We start from the raw sequence: 21,520 nt of genomic DNA, 5'->3' as shown, positions 1-21,520 counted from the left end.
CAAACTAAATTTGAAAAGTAAGTGTGTGTGTGTGTGGCGGGGGGTAAGTAAAAAAACAGCCAGGCATGGAGATACAGCCTGTAGAATCGCAGGACGTGGGAAGCACTGCCGGACTCACCCCCAAGTAGCAGAATTGGGGTTCAACTCAGTCTATATAACTCCAGGGCTACAGGTGTACAGTTTTTGTTCTTTAAAGATATATTTTAGTATTTTTTGTCTGTGTGTGTGTGTGTGTGTGTGTGTGTGTCCGTCCCCTTGAAGGCCGTAAGAGGGCATCAGATCTCCCAGAGCAGGAGTTGCAGGCAATTATAAAGCTGATGTTGAACACCAGGACCTGGGCTCTTAGCTGCCTCTCCTGCCTCACCTAAGCTGTTCCTACAACCGCTTTCAACACTGTATTAGTGACATCTAAATACAAACCACACTTGGACGTACTCCAAAAAAATCCATTTTTAGAAACTAAGAAAAAAATTATAAGAAAGTTTAAGACTAAAAGCTATGATAGCAAACACTTCAAATGACAAAAACACCACAAACATAACTTAGGCAATATATCTAAAGGAGGGCTTGTGTAAAAAATTAGGACTAAGGTAGCCGTCTGTCTACATGGGGGCACATTTACAGAAAACAGAACCAGACAGTCCAGAAAGAGTGAAACTAAGTAAGATAGACAACACTTGACTTGTGAGGATAGATGCTTTTCCTGAGAGGTCAGCAAGACTTCAAAAATCCCCCAAAAAAAGATAATGACAGATAAGCCCCCCACCCTTTTGAGCTGAGGATCGAACCCAGGGCCTTGTGCTTGCTAGGCAAGCGCTCTACCACTGAGCTAAATCCCCAACCCTGATAAGCCCATTTTAAAAAGATATTATGGACCACTCTGTGCCAATTAATTTTAAAACACATAAATGGGCAAATTATCTTAAAATTTTTCATTAGATTAAACTAAATAGAAATTTAAAGCAAAACTCTAAAAAGTAAAATTTAAGTATTTCCCACAAGAATGTCAAGAGTAAGTTTACCAGTAAATTCTTCAAACAACTTCAAATACTAATTCATATTTTACATGAAATATTCCAAATATAAAGACATCCTCTATTCATTTGATAAGCACAACTTCGATGCTCAACCTAACGAAGTCCCCATAAGAATGAAAACCATCTTATTCTCAATCACAAATTAAGATGCCCAGGTCCTAAGCTCGCCTGAGAAGCCAAGTTCAGCAACTGCAGGCGGCCGACTACAGAGCCAGGAGGGGCTCAGCCGTTAGGAGCTGGAAACAACCTGACATGGTGAGTCGATGATCCCTGGAACCCACATCGCAAGGGGCCAACTGACCCTTGCAAGTTGGCATCTGACCTCCATAGACATGCTCTGTCACACAAGCACAGAAATACAAACATTAAAAAAAAAGTAAAAAAAAAAGAAGTAAGAGAAACTGGGTTTGTCACAGAGTGCAAGGATGGTTTCATAAAATCAGTGTAATGTACATTTTTAAAGGAGAAAAATAATTGGATCATTTTACCAGAGACAGAAGCATTGACAAACTTCAACACTGACAGACACTAACTTTTCATGAGGGGCCGAAGGAAATTTCCTTTACCTTGACAAAAGGTAACAACAACAACAACAAAAAAATACAACCAACAGTGGAATGCTGGAAACTCGCTGTAAGAGTCAGCACGCCCTCGACTTCAACTGTCAGGAGAAAGTTAGTTACTCAGTTTGTCAAAGAAGGGCTCATTAAGAATCCAAGAAACACAACACAACAATGCCTGGCGGTGGCGGGTGGCGGACACCTTTGATCCCAGCACTCCAGAGGTAGAGGCAGGCAGTGAGTTCCAGGACAGCCAGGGCTACACAGAGAAGCCCTGTCCCCAAAACAAAACAAAACACAATCCAAGAAACTTGGTTTGAGTCACCAAAGTGAATCCATGTTGCCACACATAACGTGCCATTAGGCGGACATGTGGCGAGGGCACGCACGGTCTACACCCCAGGCTGTTACGCATGTGACTCAGTCAACCCCCTTCCTGTAACCACACGAGATCTGAATGGCAGTCTGTCAGGGATGGACTCCAAGAGGAAGTGAATCCTCTAATTTATCAAGCACCATAGTTTTCTATGAAATGAAAATTTGAGAAAACAGCTCAGCCCAGGCTTTGGGCCTGGATTACCCAGCTCACACAGCAGGACACTGCCCTCAGCAGGCTGGCACATTGCTCTTTCAAAAGATACTGACCCACATGGCTGTGCAGAACCAACATGGCTGACCGACCTCCTGGTGCCTAGGTACTACAGATGGTCACTGAACACCGTAATATGGATGCTCTTTCACACTACTCAAAAGCAGTTTTGGTTTTTTTTCCTACTATAGGAATATTTTCTTAAGTTTTGTCTTGAGTTTCCTTTTTCTTGATGTCAAGTACGGGAGATAGCATGGCACCTCAAAATTCTTAGGTGTAGCATTTTTTTTCCCCCAGTGAAATCTCTTCAGTTAAATTGTGAGGCTTTCTTCCAGTTGAGATACAATGAGATATGATACAATGAAAGACAAAAACCACATGCAGCCACGCTGTGGGTAGAATACAGCTTCTACATCTCAGCACTTACAACCATCAAAATTGGTCTGGCTGGAAGAAAACCACACTTCTTCAAGGAGCACAAATGGAGATGTGCTGGTGCTCGCCAAATACACGATGATCCCCTCCCACGCCATGTGAGAGGAACCACCAATGTAAGACACAGCTTTCACATACAGCATTTGTCTTCTAAAAATACTGAATTGTGAAGAACTCTAGAGGCAGGTTATACAAAACATTCAGAATATACTTTGACTATATTATATTTTAGTTGTTTAAAGCATGACCATGGCAAATGACCAACGCTATCAACAACCATACTGGGGACAATTAAGGTGCCGTTTAGGGAGAGAGAAGAACAGACTCATCACCTGGACAGATCAGGCATATCAGGAACAAAACAAAGACATCTTGTCCTATGGACTTAGACTAGATAAAGCAGGAACTCCAAAGACTGCCATTTAAGAGAGGAACAAGGTTCAAGGACAAAATGATCTCATCGAGGTCACTCAGTCTGCAGTGGATTCTTGCAACTCAAAAAGGATCCTAAGCAAAGCAAATGGCATGTCATACTTTGCTTTCTCACTGTAAAATTAAAACAGCAGCAGCAGCAACAACAAAATTCTACTTTGGTCACAGAGCTGTGCTCCCTTTAGTATACAAAAAACAAAACAAAACCAAAAACCAAACAAACAAACAAAAAACCTACACTTAACAAAGGCATGCTGGGCTGAGGTGAGGTAGAGGAGAGAGCATTCTTCATGCTGTATCAAACTGTTAGGGTAACATATGAGAGTCATGCTGAAGATCCATGAACTCAGTCTTGGGTGGAGCAAGGAATCTGTGTGTGTGCCTGCCTGCACGCACATGTACACACACAATATGGGTGACACAGAAGGTCAACTTCGGCGTGTCCCTCGGGTTCTGTTCACCTTTTCCCCCCCTAGGCAGTGGATCTGACTGGACCTGGACCTCACCTAGCAGGCTACACTGGCTGGCTAGCGAGGGATCTGCTTGTCCTTGCATCCAGCAGGAGGATGACAAGCAAGGACCACCATTCCTTGCGGTTTTTTCACATGGGAATCTGAGAATCCAACTCTGTGCTTTCATGGCAAGAATCTGCATTTTATCTCCACCTCCTCCCTCCTGGAGCCTCCAGACACCCTCAGCCCGAGGACCGCAGCGCGCTGGGGGGGGGAGAGGGCGAGCACTCCAGCACTGTTCTCACTCCGTTGCTTTAGAAGCCTACACACCACTTCACCTTTCACCCCAGTGTCCTCCAGTCTCTGTCACCTCGACGACAAGGGCTACTTGTTTTAGAGCCACCATCAACTACAGGCAAAGGGTGAAAAGCAGGAAGTTGAAGACAGATAGGCCACTTCCCAAAAGACTCATCGTGGAAAAGAAATACCTATGTGCTTTCCCTCTGGACCTGAGGGCAGACAGTCAGAGATCCCAGGGATCTAAATCCTCTTTCTCGAGGGTGGGCAGCCAGGAGACTCGGGCTTCTCAGTCAGCCTTTGTGACAAGACCACAGGGAGCCAGGCGAGCTACTTCTCCCTCAGCTCTGTGATCAACGCATAGAAGCAGCTTTCACATTGCTCAGGGGAAGAAACGGGGGCTGAACGTGCTAACCAAACAATTTTACAAGGCAATTTCCCTTTGCCTACACTTGCTAGGCATTTCAAACCCCGAAAAGATTCACGACACCCCCTGCCCCATTAATAACTCCTGCAGGAAACCAGTGAGACGCTGTTTAAAAACACAACGCCCAAACCAGTAAAATAAAAATGGCAAAAGCCCACCTACTTTTGACCCAAAAACCCGTTTTCCATAAAAACCCTAATTCTCTTGAAAAAGAACGAGGTTATGAATATGAAGACTGCCAGATGAAAAAGAACGAGGTTATGAAATGACGACAGCCGAAGCCTGGTGGCGGCAGCTCTCTCTCAGATGGGCTCTCTGTGGCAACAGAAGTTCATGAACCAGTGTGTCTGCCCCATCACGCATCTCACCCCATCCCCAAATTGGTGATCACCCCTGGAGGCCTATAGAGCACAAATGCGTATTCGGGACTCTTGGCCTGACTGTCAACCGGCCGTATCATACAGGTCAGAGTAAGTGGGACGGAACCATAACTCGGTCAAGTATCCTCCAAACAGACACTGGGGTGAACCAGGCTCGGAAAAGACCCCATCTACATCCTCCCTTCTCTGCGCCCAGGCCCCCACAGTGTGGTAGATATGAAGAATAGTGGCCTCCATCTTGCAGGCCTTGGTAACACCATTGATCAATCATTATCATGTTATCTCATGATTCAACATAGATGAAAAACATCTGACATACAGTAAGTCTACAACCAGCCAAATTTCTGGACTCCCACAGAGCAGCAGTTCTCAACCTGTGGATCATGACCCCTTTGGGGGTGGTCAAACGACCCGATATTTAGATTACGATTCATAACAATAGCACAATTACAGTATGAGGTAACAACAAAAACAATCTTATGGTTGGGGGTCACCACAACACAAGGAACTGTATTAAAGGGTCACAGCATTGGGAAGCTTGAGAACCACTGCCAGACAATGAACTTAGATAGTCAGGTTCCCTTTTTACCTTTACTGTTGATGAATGAAGGACTCTAAGACAATTTCCCCTGATGCTTTAACTGTTAGAAATATAAAACTACCTAGAGGGAAACCAAGAAATTTGTACCTCAAAAGCAGATGTTATCACTAACATCCTTAGTTCATTTTATTGCAGAAATGTGCTAAAATCTGATGAATAATAATGCCTCCAGTAACTAAGAATTTTCCCAGGATGCAAACAGAATGATAATAATTTAATTAAGAGGAGCATAAACTAAAGTTCAGTTCTCACAGGCAGTTATCTCCTGAGGAGCCCAGAAACTTGTGGGCAGAGAGGTCAACTGACTGTGCATCCTGGACAAGTCACCCGTCTTCATGGCTGGAAGTGGGTGGACAAGCTTCCCAAAGATGCTGCAATCCTACAAACCATTCTGAGTACCCCAGGTAACCAGCCCATACCCACAGTGTATCTATCAGTAGCCTTGCTTCACTGATGCCTCAGTGGTGTGGTAACTTTATAGGTAGCTCGCCAACACGACTAACCGCTTCTCTCCTGATGAGGAAAAGAGCCCATGAGAGAAGGAATCAAGGAAAGTCCAGAGCAGTACCCACCTCTGTTCTGATGGATACTGGCTTTCAGGAATCATCTTTGGCATTTGCAGGGGCTGATGTGGTGGCCGGGGGACCGCAAATGTTTGTTGCTGTGATCCGGGTTCTGGAAGTGAGTGAGGGGTGGGGGCCGGGCCCACCCCTTGAACTGGGCCGGCTCCAGGGGCAAGAGCTGAGGTGGGCAGAGTTGCCTGAGGTGGGGGAAATAGGGAATTCTGATGGGTGGGGGACAAAGGTGTGGTCGGAGGGGTTAATGGCTTGAACCCAGAGGGAGGCTTCCTAGCATAGGCACTGTGAAAAGAAAGAGACAAGGATCCATTAAGCTGCAGCGAAGCATTTGCATGGTAACCAGGTCCAGCAGAACAGCAGTGTGCAGCCCATTGTTGCCAGGAAATGACATCATTAACATAGTTAAATTGCTCCAGCCCCGGGGGAATATTTGTACCTCTGAAATGTGACAGATACTCTGCGTCAAAGGACTTGTTTAACACTTCTAGTGATTTTTCTCAAAGATAATTTTAGCTTCTGCTTCCGGTTTCCTTTTTTCCCTCCTTCTAAAAGAATTCTCTGTGTGTGCGCGTGTGCAGGGTGGATGGGTGAGGCTGGGAAATTATGGGCCTTCTCTGGTCCCCTCTTCAAAATATTCCAGGGCTCCCAGAAATTGGTCAAAACCTTTGTGGAAGGTAACAGCACCTGAATTAAGCAAGCCTTCGCTGGTCCCAGGCAGATCTGTGTTTACCTTCTGAGTGCAAAGAATGATTAAAATTAAAGCCTCATTCCTGGGGCCTGGATATTCTTAAGTAAAGGGCACAAGTGTGGGGGCTTTTTTGTTTATTCTGATTTGAAGATTATTTCCTTGGTGCTCAAAGTTCACATTAACATATGATAGACAGGAAGAAGCGTATATTACCTGTCTCGCAGATCAAATGGCCCAGTATTCCAGGCTCTTTCCCTAGCTGGTCTTGGTTCCCTATGGAGCCACAACATTTTAATGAAAGTTCTGCCTTTCATGCATAGCATATAATGGTCCCAGTGGAACCCACTACACCTAGATCACACAGCAAGGCAGGCAGGCTCTGCCCCAGGGCATGCTAGATAATACCTGGAACTCACTCCCAGAGCCTTTCTGAGCTCCACCCCACCCCACCCCCCCAGCCAGCCCCACCCTGCGTTCCCCCACCCCCAACACTTACCAGTAATTGTAGAGGCACTTTTCTCCATAGTTAGCACCAAGAGCCTGCTCGTGGCTACAGGATGACAACTCAGAGGAGGGGCTATGCAGCTCCCGCTTGATCTTGGTGGGAGGCGGGGCGTGAAGCACCACTGAAATCAGAAGAGGAACAGGGGAGAAAGACAAGACCGCGGTCAATACCTCAGGCTTCTTTCTGCAAACCGAGGTCGGCGCTGATTGTTCTTGGACCTCAAGGTCAAGGAAAACTGCCACACCTACAGGCAACCTTTTGTCAAAAAACAATTCAAGTTCCTCAGCAGGGTAGGGTGGTACACAGGTGCAGTCTTGACACTTGGGGGGAGTTGGTGGCTAGCCTGGGATACGTAGCCTGGGATACATAGGGAGACTTCTCCCAAGAAGAAAAGTCAGCCTGACATCTTAATGAGCAACACCCCCCACTCCTATCTCTTTAGTCATGGGTCTTGTTTCCCAGTTTCTGAAGTCTTGAAAAATACTAGCGGTGATGAGGAAGAAAATACAGGTGGCAACAGAGGACCAAGGGTGGACCCCAAGAATTCTACCCCCAAAAGGAGAAGACAGACAAACTGTGGTGGCAGCCATTACACATCAGCCTCTCAAAGGCTGCAGCAATACATTTCTCCCTTCCTTTCTCTGAGATGGGGTCTCTCTGTGTAGCCCTGGCTGTCCTGGATCTCACTCCGTAGACCAGGCTGGCCTCAAACCCAGAGATCCGCCTGCCTCTGCCTCTCGACTCCTAGGATTAAAGGCGTGCACCACCACCACCACCACCACCACCACCACCACCACCACCACCACCACCACCACCTGGCAGCAATACATTTCTTACTCAGAATCATCTTTTCAAATTAAATACGATTTTTTTGAAGTCTTTTTCAAGTAACTCTAAATATTAGTTCTGAATAAGACACATTCAGGTTTAGGGGAATTACAAAACACTTTAAGGAATAAAACAACTGAGCAGCCCTCGGGGAAAGACTTAACAACCTGAGGTCTGTGGAGGACTTTGTGCGCACCGTATCTGCTCCCAGCCTTTCCCAGCAACCAATCAAGGGCTGGTTTGCATTAAGTGCTTCAGGACATGGGCCCAGTGATGGTCTGGACTTGTTCTGGCCCCTCTGAAATTCCTACTGAAGTCTGTTTCCCAATGTAATGGCCATGAAGGGCTGTGTCTGGACCATGAGAGTTCCACGTAGAAGGAGGAATGAGGGAAGGATGTTCTCCAAGGGCTGAATTAGCAACCACAGGAGCTCTCCTTCCAGTGTGCCTAGCTTCCAAGTCTGGTCTCTTCCCATGTTTTGCATGAAGGCTTCACCAAATACTTCTCAATTTCCAAAACCATAACCAAAATAAACTTCATAGACTACATACATGCATATACGTATAGTTATGCAATATATTTATGTATTCTTAATAAATTACCCAGTCTGGGTTATTCTGTTACAGCGACAGAAGATGGCCCAAGATAATGTCAACAGCTTCTCCTGAATTCACGAAGTAAGTACATGTGGCTAGGGCTGTGTTTGTAAGACTACTAGAGATTCCACATAGGATTCTGAGAGGAACCCCAAAGGACAAACCCTAACAAAGATACTGTACCACAAGGGCTGTCCCTTCCAGAGAGGATTTAAAATGGCTACCCTCTGCCTAGCTACCTAGGTGCAGGATGAGGTCACATTTCTCCGAGGACTACTTAACCAAGGCTCATGAAGAACTAACCACAGTCAGTGTTCTGGTGACCCACCAAAACCTTCCTTGACTCAATGTTTGCTCCTAAAATACTTCTAGGAGTCTGGCTAAGTTCTAGTGATTATACTAGACAGAATTAGCTACATAATTATCCTTTTCTATCTACTAAGACTGAGACAACCAGTTTCTCTTATAACGTTAAATCCAACAACCTGAATCCGACCCCTAGAACCTATGAAGGACAGAGAGAACTGACCTCTGAAAGCTGCCCTCAGACCTCCACAAAAATGCTGTTGTGTATGGACAGGCACACACATGCATTCACACCCACACATGTATGCACCCCCATCCACCCCCATCCATGTGTGTACATTCCCCCCCACACCCCACACACAATATATTAAGAAAAGAAAAAGGCTGTCTTGCCAACAACAGGCTGGAGAAGACCGATTTTCATAATTCCTTTCTTATATAACACCAACTGTGTTTTCCTGAATCCATGAAATAAGTTGAGAACTAACGGATTATATTTAGAAGTCTAATATTAGAGTCTCTGTCATGGGTTTTTGATGGTGACATCATGGCAGCCGAGAGTCAATTGTCATCAAATGTTTTCAGATCTCAAGTCACAAAAAGTAGCTAAGCTTCTCTGTGTTTGTGTTTTGTTAATAAATGAGAAACTCTGGTAGCCATCAGGATGGCCACTTGGCCACTGCCTTTTTTTTTCTTTTTAAATTACTTTCCTGCTGTCAAAGCTTTGGTTTAAAAAAAAAAAAAAATCAGAATAGTATCAACACTCCAATTTAAGGAAAAATTATGTGTAGCCTTAAAAGTCTAACTTTTCTTTGTCTAAAAAATTGTCATTTTATCATCAGTTTTATCTAAATTTAGAAAGTAAGTGATTATGGCAATGTTAAATTTTCTCATTTCAAGTTTTAGAAATATCTTCATTTTTACAATATTATTATTAAAATTACCAGTTTTCCTGACAACGCAAACTGTAGAATGCAACCCAAAACCTCCCAGAGAGAACTTCATTATGATTTCAGGAAAAGCGCAATCCATTTCAGGAGGGAATCTAGACGTTTGCTGTACCACCTGTCAGTGTCTTCTACCGCCAGGCTCGCATGTGATGGACACAGGGAACGATCATGACATTGGGATGAACAGCCAGGCTAGCCAGGCATAGTGGTCTACTCCTACAATCCCAGTACGTGGGAGGCGGGAAGACCAGAAGTTGGTGGCCAGACTGGGTATGTGGTAAAACCTCTCAAAAAAATAACCCCAAACCATCCCCTCATTACAATAAATTATAAATCGATTATATTACCAACCAGCTTTTAATGCCAAAGGCGGGGTCCACATTTACTCTTTGATTCTAGGTACAATTCAGCCGTAAAGACCCCACCCCGACCCCGTATCAATCATCTTGAGAGAAAAGGCGGGGCAGAGACACAATGTTGAGCTTCACCAATCTATGTTGACAGCACAGCTGGTGAGGCCTGAGAGCAATGAGAGGAACGTTCAACTCCCCACAGTTCTGCCGGGCGAGGGCTGTGGGTACGAGTCTTCTCTTGGCAAGTGCCAGTCAGGGAAGAGTACACTTAAGTCAGGAGCTCCAAACAGGAGGAGTGCTCTGTGATTTGGGTTTCCCCATCCACGTGAATAATGTGAAACCATCTTTTTTATACACTGTAAAAAAATGTCACTCAGATTATCGGTTTAATAAAAAGCTAAATGGTCAATAGCTAGGCAGGATTTTCGGGGCAGAAAGAATGTTGGGAAGAAGAAGGGAGGAGTCAAGAGGAGATGCCATGAGACGCAGAGCGAGCAGTATGAACACTAAGGAGATGAGGTAATACAGCCATGCGGCAGAAAGTAAATGAATAGAAATGGGTTAATTTCAGAGCTAGTTAGAAACAAGCTTAAGCTATTGGACGAACTATCTTAATTAATAGTAAGTCTCTGTGTGGTTATTTGGGAGCTGGCTGGAGGGACAGAAACTTCCACCTACAGAATAATGAAGTACTAGCTAGCTGCTTCTTTGAGAGTGAAGAACATGGCACTCAGATGGAGCCATGATGCTGCATAATTTTACCTGGTGCTTTAAAAACTAGAGTGCTCGCCTTCCCACGGTGGACCTACCAAATGATGCCAGACAACTCTAGTTATAAAGAATGGAGCTGGATTAGACTGGAGAAGGGTCATGAACGCCTAAGAAGTCTGAGATGTTCCAAGTGTTGGCTATTTGAGCTGATAAACATCTATAAATAGAAATCTTTGTGCTCAAAGGGAGATGGACCCACAAAGTCAACTGCCTTGACAATAAAATGGACCGCCTTCACTCTCGGGAAGATCTCATCCCTGCTTTCCCTTCTCAGATCCTTTGTGAGACCATTTCTCCAAGTACTGACAGTGTGAGAGTGAGTAATACAGCAAGATCTTCTCCTCGTGGCACACATACATTAGAGATTTCTAGTTGTTTTCTCAGAGAAGCAGTTGAGAGATTGCCTGGGGCCTTGGTCTACTTCATTCAATCCCCTATACATAAGAACCCTGAGGTCCATTCATTCAGTCCCCTACACATAAGAACCCTGAGGCCCAAAGGGCTTGAAGGAATTGTCCGAGACTCAAGAGTTGCTGTGAAAAGGAGACAGTTCCATGCTGTCACTCTAGCAGCCTTCTACAGCACGGTCAGAAACAGGAGATCCCAATCACCGACTTTATCCATTAGAAAGAAACAGAGGTCATAAACACGCCCCCTCCCCCAAACAATGAAAGTACCACATTATACCTGGCTGAAAGTGTTTCTGTGTGTGTGAGGGGATGTGTGTGCTGTGTGTGCATGTGTACGTGGGTGTCCATGGGGACTAGAGGAAGGACATTAGGCGTCCTGCTCAACCACTCTCTCACTTCTTTGAGGTTCTCTGAGACAGAATCTCTCATTGAACCAGATGCTAGGCTAGCAGCCAGTAAAAACCCCAGCAATTTTCCTGTCTCTAACCCCCACCCCGCCCCGCTGCACACGTACACAACACTGGGGTGTCAGGCACACACAGTCACACCCAGCTCTCATGCTCCTGTCCTCATCCCCTCAGCATCGAGGACACATCTGGCTTTTGACTTGGGCACTGGAGGTTTGAACTTGGGTCCTCATGCTCGTTCGGCAAATGTTCTTACCTGCTGAGCCATCCCCCACCCCCAAAAAAACCACTCCTGAACAAAGGAAAACGGACAAGAAGAACCAACAATTCTGGAAAAGAACAAAGGAGACAGGCCATGAAAGAGGCAACCAGGCAGACCCCCTTAGCATTCCCTATGGTCCACACGCCATGGCTTACTTTATTTCATTCAGTCTTTCCAACCCAATGGGAAAATATCATTTGCACTCTTTCCATTTACAGATAGAAAAGCAAGGCTCAGGGAGCTGGCTACAGTCTCTCAACCAGTACGTGGCCAGGATTTCTACCCAAGCAGTTCTTAGGTAGCCTATTAGAATCTCCCAGAGGTAATCAGAGAAAAAAGGTCTACTTAGAAAAGTGGATGGAGGCCGGGCGGTGGTGGCGCACGCCTTTAATCCCAGCACTCGGGAGGCAGAGCCAGGCGGATCGCTGTGAGTTCGAGGCCAGCCTGGGCTACCAAGTGAGCTCCAGGAAAGGCGCAAAACTACGCAGAGAAACCCTGTCTCGAAAAACCAAAAAAAAAAGAAAAGTGGATGGAGCTGGTCCTGTGTCTAATACCAGACTTTGGAAGTGGGAGGTGGAAGCAGGAAGTTCAGGAGTTCAAGGTCATCCTCAGCCATGGAGCAAGTTTGAGACCAGCCTGGGCCATACGAAACCATGTCTCATTTAAAAAATAAAAATAAAAAAATAAAAAATTTAAAAATTAAAAACAAAAAGATGGTAAAGAAAGCCAGTCATAGCGGCAGGCATGGTGGGATGTGCCTGCAGTCCCAGTGCTCAGAGGCTAGGAGGTAAGTTCAAGGTCACCATGGGCTACAAAGTAAGAGCCTACTTCTGGCTGATTAAAAAAAAAAAAAACACTATTCGAGGCCAGCCTGAGCTACCAAGTGAGTCCCAGGAAAGGCGCAAAGCTACACAGAGAAATCCTGTTTCAAAAAACCAAAAAACTAGCAAAAGAGATGGAAAAGCAAGTCAAATCAGAAATATATGAGAAAATTCTTTTTGTGAAATCAGAAGGCTGTAGCCTCATGTTTACTATGCATTTTCCAGATGGGGTACCCCTGATGCAATCCCCCCAGGAACAGACACCTTCCCCTCCTCTACCCCACAGAATGTCCAGGATCCTCCTTCACTCCCAGTGGCGGCTAAGCTTCCCCACGCCTACAGCTTTCATGCTTTGCAATCCATGCCTTCTGTCCCAGCACTCCACCTACAAGGTCTCATTTTCCCTTCCACAGTCCAGTTGGCCAAAGCCTTCTGCTCACCCAGACGACTGCCAACACACCGGAAGACCTGGATCTTGCCAACCCCCTCTTAAACCACCGCTGAGGCCAGAACACCGCGTCCACTCTCCAGGTTCCTATTTGATCACAAGAACTCCAATAAAGATCTAGGCCCAAATACAGGTAAAAAATTGGACGATAACATCTAATTAAGTCCACATCTAGGCACACATTAAAAAGTACAACACTGTCTCAGAGCCCACCGTAATACCATTTTGAAATTACATACTGTGTTTACCTACCAACCAACTTAGCCTCATTTGTCATATCACTCTAGGAAACTCCTCACAAGGAACACAGGGTTAATCAACACATCAGCTGGTCCTCAACAATGGAAGATGGGAAAATAACAAAAACCATGCACACAAAGAGATCGGAAAAGAACTGTCATTCTTCACAGATGGGCTGGGTGGGTATAAAGAAAACATAAATATACTCAACAAAGAGTAAAAATTAATAGGCTCATCTGACAAGGTCATTTGTTACAAGGTCAATATACAAAAAGATCTCGATCTACTGCTGGTAACCAAAGCAATATGAAATGAGAAAATACATTTAAGGGGCTGGAGAGAGAGAGAGAGACACAGAGAGACACAGAGACAGAGAGGTGGTTCTGTTGTTAAGAGCACCTGGTCCTCTTGCAGAGGACCTGGGTCTGATTCCCAGAATCCACATGGTGGTTCACAACCCTCTGTAACTCCAGTTTCTGGAGATTCAATACCCTCTTCTGACCTCCAAGAGCAACAATTCATGTGGTACTCATACACACACGCAGGCAAAACATATTGTGGAATAGTCTTTTTGTACATGTGAAGATGTGTTGCTCTCGTTGGTTTAATAAGGAGCTAAATGGCCAATAGCTGGGCAGAAAGAGGTTAGGTGGGACTTGGGGACAGGGAGAGAGCACAGGGATGAAGAAGGGCAGAGTCAGGAGGAGAAGCAAGATGAGCATACAGTAATGAGGAAAAGTACTGAGCTATGTGGTAGAACATAGATTAAAAAATATGGGTTAATTTAAGATGTAAGAGCTAGTTAGTAACAAGCCTAAGCTATCAGCTAAGCATTTTTAATTAATAAGTCTCTATGTGGTTATTTGGGAGCTGGCTGGTGGGACAGAAAAATCATGCCTACAAAAACATACATAAAAATGAATGAATTCAATAAAAATTAAAGAAAATTCATCGAAGGCCAGTGAAAAGGCTCTAAAACAAGCTCAAAAACCTGAATTTGATCCCCAAGAGCTATAGGGTAAGAGAGACCCAACTCCCAAAAGTTGTTTGACTGCCACAATGCATGTTGTGGCATGTGCCCCTCCCCCAGACAATTAAAATGCAATGAAAGTTTTAACAGCAACATAAATATCAATTACCTAAAAACAATCTAGTAAGAGATTTCCATAAAGCACTAGCAAAAATTAAAGACAATAAATGGAAGGATGTATCATGGACTGAAAAGCTTGATACTATAAAGACATCCATTGTCTTCAAATTTATCTATAGGTTCAATGAAACACTAAACAAAACCTCAGCACCATTCAGAGATTAGAATGAGTAAATTACAATCATGTTTATTGACCGAGGTGACTCTCAGAACAAACCAAACAAAATAAGCAAGGCATAAAGGTAGACACACTGTATCAATCTCCATACAAAAACATGTTGAGAGACCAACCTAACCTGTGGAGCTCAATGTCAGAAAGGAGGCACAGGTCACATGGCAAATTAGCAGTGAAGAGTTAGGAGGTGGCTTGTTTCTCAGCTGTATCACCCGGACAGTCAGAAAGAGTTCTCCATTTTAGGAATGAGCAGACTAGAAATTCATCTCAGGCATTTTACACACACACACACACACACACACACACACACACACACACACACACACACACACACACAATCTCTCTCTCTCTGACAATTTCATACATTACATATAATGCATCTTGATCATACTCAACTTTAATTGGCCCGCCACTCCTCGCACTATCCCAGATCCCCCAATGTTTTGTTTTTATAATAATCCACTGAATCCAATTAGTGCTTCTGGCGTGAGGATCGGTAACCTACCTGCAGCTACTCCTCCAAAGAAGGTACCCACCCTCTGCAGCCATCATTGCCAATAGATCCTCAGCTGGTAGTGCAGCCTTTGTGAGCCCTTCCCTTACCCAGGCCAGAAACACTGACTGGCTGGATCTTTCTTGTGCAGATCTTGGGCAGATACCCCAAGCTGCCGTGAGGTCCTGAGTGCACCAGCCACCTAACATCACCATCATCACCTCTACATACTTTGTGTGGGGCGCAGTAGCACCAGGGAGTGGCGGGGACGGCAGGCACCTCCTCGCACCGGAAGATGAGCTAAGTGGACAGACTCTGTCACCAGAAGGGGATGTTGGGAAAAGGAGGTATCTAAGATTCCCAAACCCAGGAAGAGGCAGCACGTTCAGATGTGGAGAATGGCTGACGACCACTCTGTCTGGCAACTGTCTCAAAAAAACAAAAACTAGAAACACTATCAATTACAGTTAGGGGGACACAAGTTCCAGCAGCGGAAATCAAAGAAGTACAGGGGTCCTCACCATTTTCATATCTAATATAGCTAACTTCTATTAAGAACAAACTCTCATATCGAATACAGTGAAATCAATTATTAGATGAGCTATGCTCAATTTTTAAAAATTGATTTGATTTATTATGGATGTGTGGTATCTATGCGTGTGTATGTTCACCATCACCCACGGGGAAGCCAGAGATGGATCGTAGGGCTCCTGGCTCTATTGTTCTACGCCTTATTCCTTTGAGATAGACTCTCTCTTTGAAGCTGGAGTTAGACTGGCCGCCAACAAGCCCCAGGCACCCTCCTGTCTCCACCCCCTCAGCACTGGGGTCACAGGCTTGCAGTCATATCCCCTCTTGTCTCCACCCCCTCAGCACCAGGGTTATAGGCATGCACAGTCACCTTCCCCCCTTCCTGTCTCCATCCCCTCAGCACCAGGGTTACAGGCTTGCAGAGTCACACCCCTTCCTGTCTCCATCCCCTCAGCACCAGGGTTACAGGCTTGCAGAGTCACACCCCTTCCTGTCTCCATCCCCTCAGCACCAGGGTTACAGGCTTGCAGAGTCACACCCCTTCCTGTCTCCATCCCCTCAGCACCAGAGTTGCAGGCACGCACAGTCACACCTGGGTTCACTTGGGTGCTAGAGATTTGAACTCGGGTCCCAAGCTTGCACAGCAAGCCAAGCAATGTCCTTAGCCTTGTGCTAAAATCTGTAATGAGCTTCCCCAAAGACCTCTCCTCAAGCATGCACAAGCTCTTTCTGATATGATTATCAACATCTGATGCTATTCTTTTAAGTTCAACACAGTAACATGAGTGCAGGCGAGGATCAGCAGTAGAGATGTCCAAGCTCAAGATTAGCATTTCCACATGCTGTTTTCATCTCTACAGACTCTTTTTAAATATACCCTTAAAATGGGTCAGCAACTATAAAGCAACTTAAAACACTCTGAGGTGGCACACACATGCCATCCTAGCACTAGGGAGACTGAGGCAGCAGGATCATGAACTTGAGGCCAGCCTACAATACACAGCAAGACCCTGTCTTTAAAAAATTCGGTGTTAAGCCGGGCGGTGGTGGTGCACGCCTTTAATCCCAGCACTCGGGAGGCAGAGGCAGGTGGATCTCTGTGAGTTCGAGGCCAGCCTGGGCTACCAAGTGAGTTCCAGGAAAGGCGCAAAGCTACACAGAGAAACCCTGTCTCGAAAAACCGAAAAAAAAAAAAAAAAATTCGGTGTTATATGGGAAAATATGGGTGGGTGGAGTAGGGAGATCAGACTGGGATCTGTGAGACCCCGTCTCAAAAACAAACTGAAACAAATCAGAGAGACTGTTACAGATTAAATAGTCCAGTGAGGCACACACACACAAATGCAGTGGATGGGTGATTCTGAATTCTAAATCAGAAGCAATGTCAATATTAACTCTAAGAAAAGTCCTCGGGGACAACCTGCGAGTTTGGAATAGGACCACATTACTTTCCTTGAACTACAGGGAAGAATTTCCCTAAGTTTTGGCAATGTACACTAAAGTATTTTGGAGGTGAAATGTCACGGTTTTTACAGCCTGCTTCTAAACGATTCAATGAGAAGAGAAAGAACACGCAATGAACAAATGTAAAAATGTAGTGATCTGCTTTTAAAAATAAATCAAGAATCTTTTTTTTTTCAAAGAAAGGGACAGAACGGATCTCGTATCTGTGGCTGCCCTAACAGGTCAAAAGTGAAGAACTTGGAACCTGGAGACAGGGAGATGGCTCATTAGGTAAAATGTTTGCCGTGCTACTCTGAGGACTTGAGTTCAGATCCCCAGCACCCATCAGAAAGCCAGGTGTGGCGGTACGCACCTGTCATCCCAGCTCTAGCCAGCTGATGAGGTCCAGCTTCTTCAGGGAGAGACCCTGTCTCAAGAAAAATAAATCAATAAGGGAGCGAGCCACAGAGGAAGACAGCTCATGCTGAACTCTCTTTTTTTTTTTTTCACCAATATATGCGTGGGCATGTACACTCGCACACACGCATATCCACACCCATGGGGGGACACAACCCCTTCTGTGGTGACAGGCTCGCTTGAAGCCCATGCACTGACCTATGAAGAAAGCCAACCTTGGCCTGTTACCAAACCAGAAGCATAGGCTAACCCTGGGAATCTAAAAATCACACAAGAACCAATGTTGATCGCGTCCTAATGCTTAAGACTGGGCTTCCCAAATATTTTGCTGGTTCTGACCCACTTAGAAAATAGTAAGAAAAGCATCCTAGAGAGGGCAAGACGAAAACTGTCCCTGTCACCACTGTTCTTGCTGCCCTGCTGCAGAGTACAGAATGACTGAAATAAAACCTATCAGTAATTTCATACACATATGGAACCACATAGGGCAGGAACTAAAGCATATGTCTCACTCAGAACCACAAGCATTCTTGGGGGGCGGGGAACAGAGAGAATTTCCTCTCCTTGTGAATATATATATATACATACACACACACAACAGACTTTCGGCAGCACCAGACCAGCTGGACAGCTCATTAGATTCATGCCCACAGTCCCCAAGGGAGCACAAAGCAGCCATCAGCAGCCTGTGACAATTAAAAAGACTTTGAAAATTTAAAATCTTTCCCTTCCAGTTCTCCTAGTCAATCTCTTCCCAAGTAGCTGCCTTGGCCCCCACTTCTGCTCATGAAGTCTGAGCAGGGCCAGGACCAGAAGAGCAAAAAGGGGGAGCCTGGGGCTTAAGCATTTCTGAGGACTCTGGTTAGCTCATCCTAATGCACCATACTGGGGGATCAGAAAAAGACGTGAAGCCAAAGATCGAAATTGCATTTAAAAACGAAAGTAGAGCCAGGCGGTGGTGGTGGCGCTCACCTTTAATCCCAGCATTCAAGAGGCAGAGGCAAGCGGATCTCTGTGAGTTCAAGACCATCCTGGTCTACAAAGCAAGTTCCAGGACAGCTAGGGCTGTTACACAGAGAAACCCTGTCTCAAAAAACCAAAATAAATAAAACAAAGACAAAAGTATGCTAAGCTGAGCATGGTGATTTATGCCTGTAACTCCAGCACATGGGAGGCTGAGGCAAAAAAGTGCAAACTGGAGACAGCCTGGGCTACATAGTGAGTTCCAGGCCAGGTAGTTCTACAAAATGAGATTCTGTCTCACACATCCTCAAGCCAAAATAATATGTATGCCACTCAGGAAATATTTACAACGGAGGAAACCAAGATGGCAGCAGACTGCTGGCATGGCGCCGAGGCTCTCCACACAAGAGCAGACAGGACAGTCCCTTGGCACAGTGTGTCACACAGGGGCTGAGGTTTCAGGGAGGCTCATTCTGCAGTCTTAAACTACAAGGGCAGATATATATATATCGGTGCCAGGCAAAGCCTTACATCAAGAAAGCACAGTTTCTGCTCTGGGTAGAATTTTCCATCTGTGTGCTCAGGAAAGGCTGGTTCAGAATTGGTCACATCATTCAGTTATTTAGGCTGGGGATCAACCCTGGTGGTGTGAGGGGATTTTAGCGTTGATAAATATTCTGGATGTTCACATTCTCTCCCTCATCTTCCTCTCCTTCTCAAACAGTCTCACTATGTGGTCTTAGTTGGCCTGAAATTCTTTATATATACACAAGGCGGGCCTCAAATTTTCTGTAATCCTCCTGCATCTGCCTCCTCAATGCTGAGATTATGGGCGTCTGCGACCATGGCCAGAGGGGTTATTTGTCTTGTATGTCATTTCAGAGAGGACCATAGGACTGTCACCCTGGTGCTATGGTTCAGGATCTCATGATGTAGGATCAACCATGAGGAAGCAGAACTCATCAATGAACAACTACAGAAGACCTTATATGATAGGTACTGACCTAATATGGCCAGTACCACCCTCTGTACAATAAATAACGGCCAAAGCAAGATCCAATAAAGCTGGTTCCCGGATCATTTGACTTCGGGAGTCAGATCCCTTTGCTACAGTCAGCAGAAACAGATTCAGCAATTAAGTGTATGGAGAGAAAACAAAAATGTCAGGATTCAGATCTAGAAACCAGGTAATACAGTCAGCTAAAGAAAGGCTTTGACAGAGGAGAGGTGAATCTGGGGAGGGAGGGAGGAAGAAGAAGAGAGACTGGGAGAAGAGGAGGGAGAGGAGACTGCTGCCAGGATGTAATGTATGAGAGCAGAAAAGTTTAAAGAAAGTAAGGAAAGCTTTGAATGTAAAACCATGACATGGACTATGGGAAACGGGAATAAGTCGTGCCCGGGCTGTGCAGGCACAGGACCCACCTAAGACTGAGGGTCAACGTTTTGAAAGACAAACTAACTGGGGTTCAACCAGAGGGAAATAACCAAAGGCACGAGAGTGGATCACAGTGGAACTAAGTGATGGAAGAATACAGACTCTGTCCAATCAAGGAACTCCAAGAACCAGGGCCTTTGGGAGCAATGGTTTTTGGGTATAAGCCCAGGAATCTTGTTGGTAAACTACCTAAAAATGCGAGGCACCTCAAAAGATTCTGGAAATGTGGGAGTGGGGGAAAGGTATCAGGGAGGTCATTATGCTCCTAAGTGGGATGGTAGAAACACACAAGTTATCAGGACAGTGGAAGACTGCCTTAGCGTTCTGAACATGGACACCCAGGGTCTCCAAATGCAAGAGTTAGAATTTTAAAGGAAATTGAGCTGGTAAGAGAACTGAGCTCTAAAATTCTCAGACAGGTCCATGAAGCCGCCTTGGAGAAGGGTCTCTCTCTCAAGACACAGGAATTAACAGCTCACAGACCTTCCTCCACTCTGCTGAACAGTCACACAGACAGGGTAACACAAAGACACCCTGCTGTGTAAACCTTCCTCTCAATGTCTGTTTATCTCTAATAAGCTTAGATTTAGGCTGTGGACTCCCGAAGCCAGCAGCACAGTGGTTCTAAGCTGTAACGTGTATGATGGGGCTGGCAGGGCATGCTTCCTCTGGGGACATGCTGAATGGGTATGGAGTTAAACCAAGAGGGTACACGGGCTGGGACAGCATTTCTAACTCTGGTTTGTGTGAAGGTCCTGTTACACTATTTTATGGTCTTACTGCTCCCGGAAGTGTGGACAATTACAAGAGGCAGGAGACAGATTGAACAGAGAAGTCAGTCTAGTGTCGAAGGTGGCCTAGCACACGGGGTGATGCCGGCCTTGGGGGCTCTGGATTAGAACCGGCATTTTAAATGCCAGAACAACTTCCTGGCTATGATCGAAGCAGGGTAAGATGGAAATGGCTTTCCATTCACAGAGCCATTTCGGTTTCTTGTGGGCAGGGACACTGGCATGGCAAGGGGCTTTAGACAGGTACTGGCACATTTCAGGAACTATGATGTTTATTTTAGCTCTTAACTACATACAAATGGGGGAGGAGAGGCAGCTTACAGGTTTGTTCCTGGTAGGCTCAGTTCAACGATGCAGTATCTAGCAGCTGGCTGGAGCACTCAACATCCCATAATTAAATCATCAAACCCAGAAGGTAAAAAACTAAACGCTGCCCATGAAAGTCAACTTTAGGAGAGCACTGTGTGATGTGCAACCCATCAGAAGGGACAGTACGGGGGAGCAGGGAAATTGAGGTGGCTCTGGGGAGTTCAAGGCTTCCCCCTCTAGAAAGCAAGAAATGTGGTCAAGGACACAATGATTCCCATGTTCTGAAGAACACACAGAGAGGAAAAGCCTGGCCAGGAAGAGCCACTGTAGGAGACCAGAAGTTGCTCCCAGGCATGAGAGTGTTCCGGAAAGAACTGGAGTTACTGGGCTGTGCACACAGACCACGGTTCAAAGCTCTTCGAAGAGAAGGGTGTGGTGGC

General features: G+C 45.5%; 1 protein-coding gene across 2 annotated transcripts in view; it reads right to left on the bottom strand.

The window, feature by feature from the left end:
• Etv5 (ETS variant transcription factor 5) overlaps nucleotides 1-21,520 on the bottom strand; it is a 63,418-nt gene that overhangs the window by 27,660 nt on the left and 14,238 nt on the right. The window contains exons 6-8 of one of the 2 annotated variants that reach the window (XM_028875225.2): nucleotides 17,539-17,592; nucleotides 6,973-7,102; nucleotides 5,783-6,070 (exon numbers count right to left, since the gene is read on the bottom strand). In XM_028875225.2, coding sequence (XP_028731058.1) covers nucleotides 5,783-6,070; nucleotides 6,973-7,102; nucleotides 17,539-17,592 — 472 coding nt within the window. The remainder of the gene's footprint in view (nucleotides 1-5,782; nucleotides 6,071-6,972; nucleotides 7,103-17,538; nucleotides 17,593-21,520) is intronic. The other variant, XM_028875226.2, reaches the window with a different exon arrangement.

Source organism: Peromyscus leucopus, chromosome 12 (assembly GCF_004664715.2).
Source record: "Peromyscus leucopus breed LL Stock chromosome 12, UCI_PerLeu_2.1, whole genome shotgun sequence".
Taxonomy (NCBI): Eukaryota; Metazoa; Chordata; class Mammalia; order Rodentia; family Cricetidae; genus Peromyscus; species Peromyscus leucopus.
Note: the sequence above shows the minus strand (reverse complement) of the source record. Positions and strands in the feature narration are given on the sequence as shown.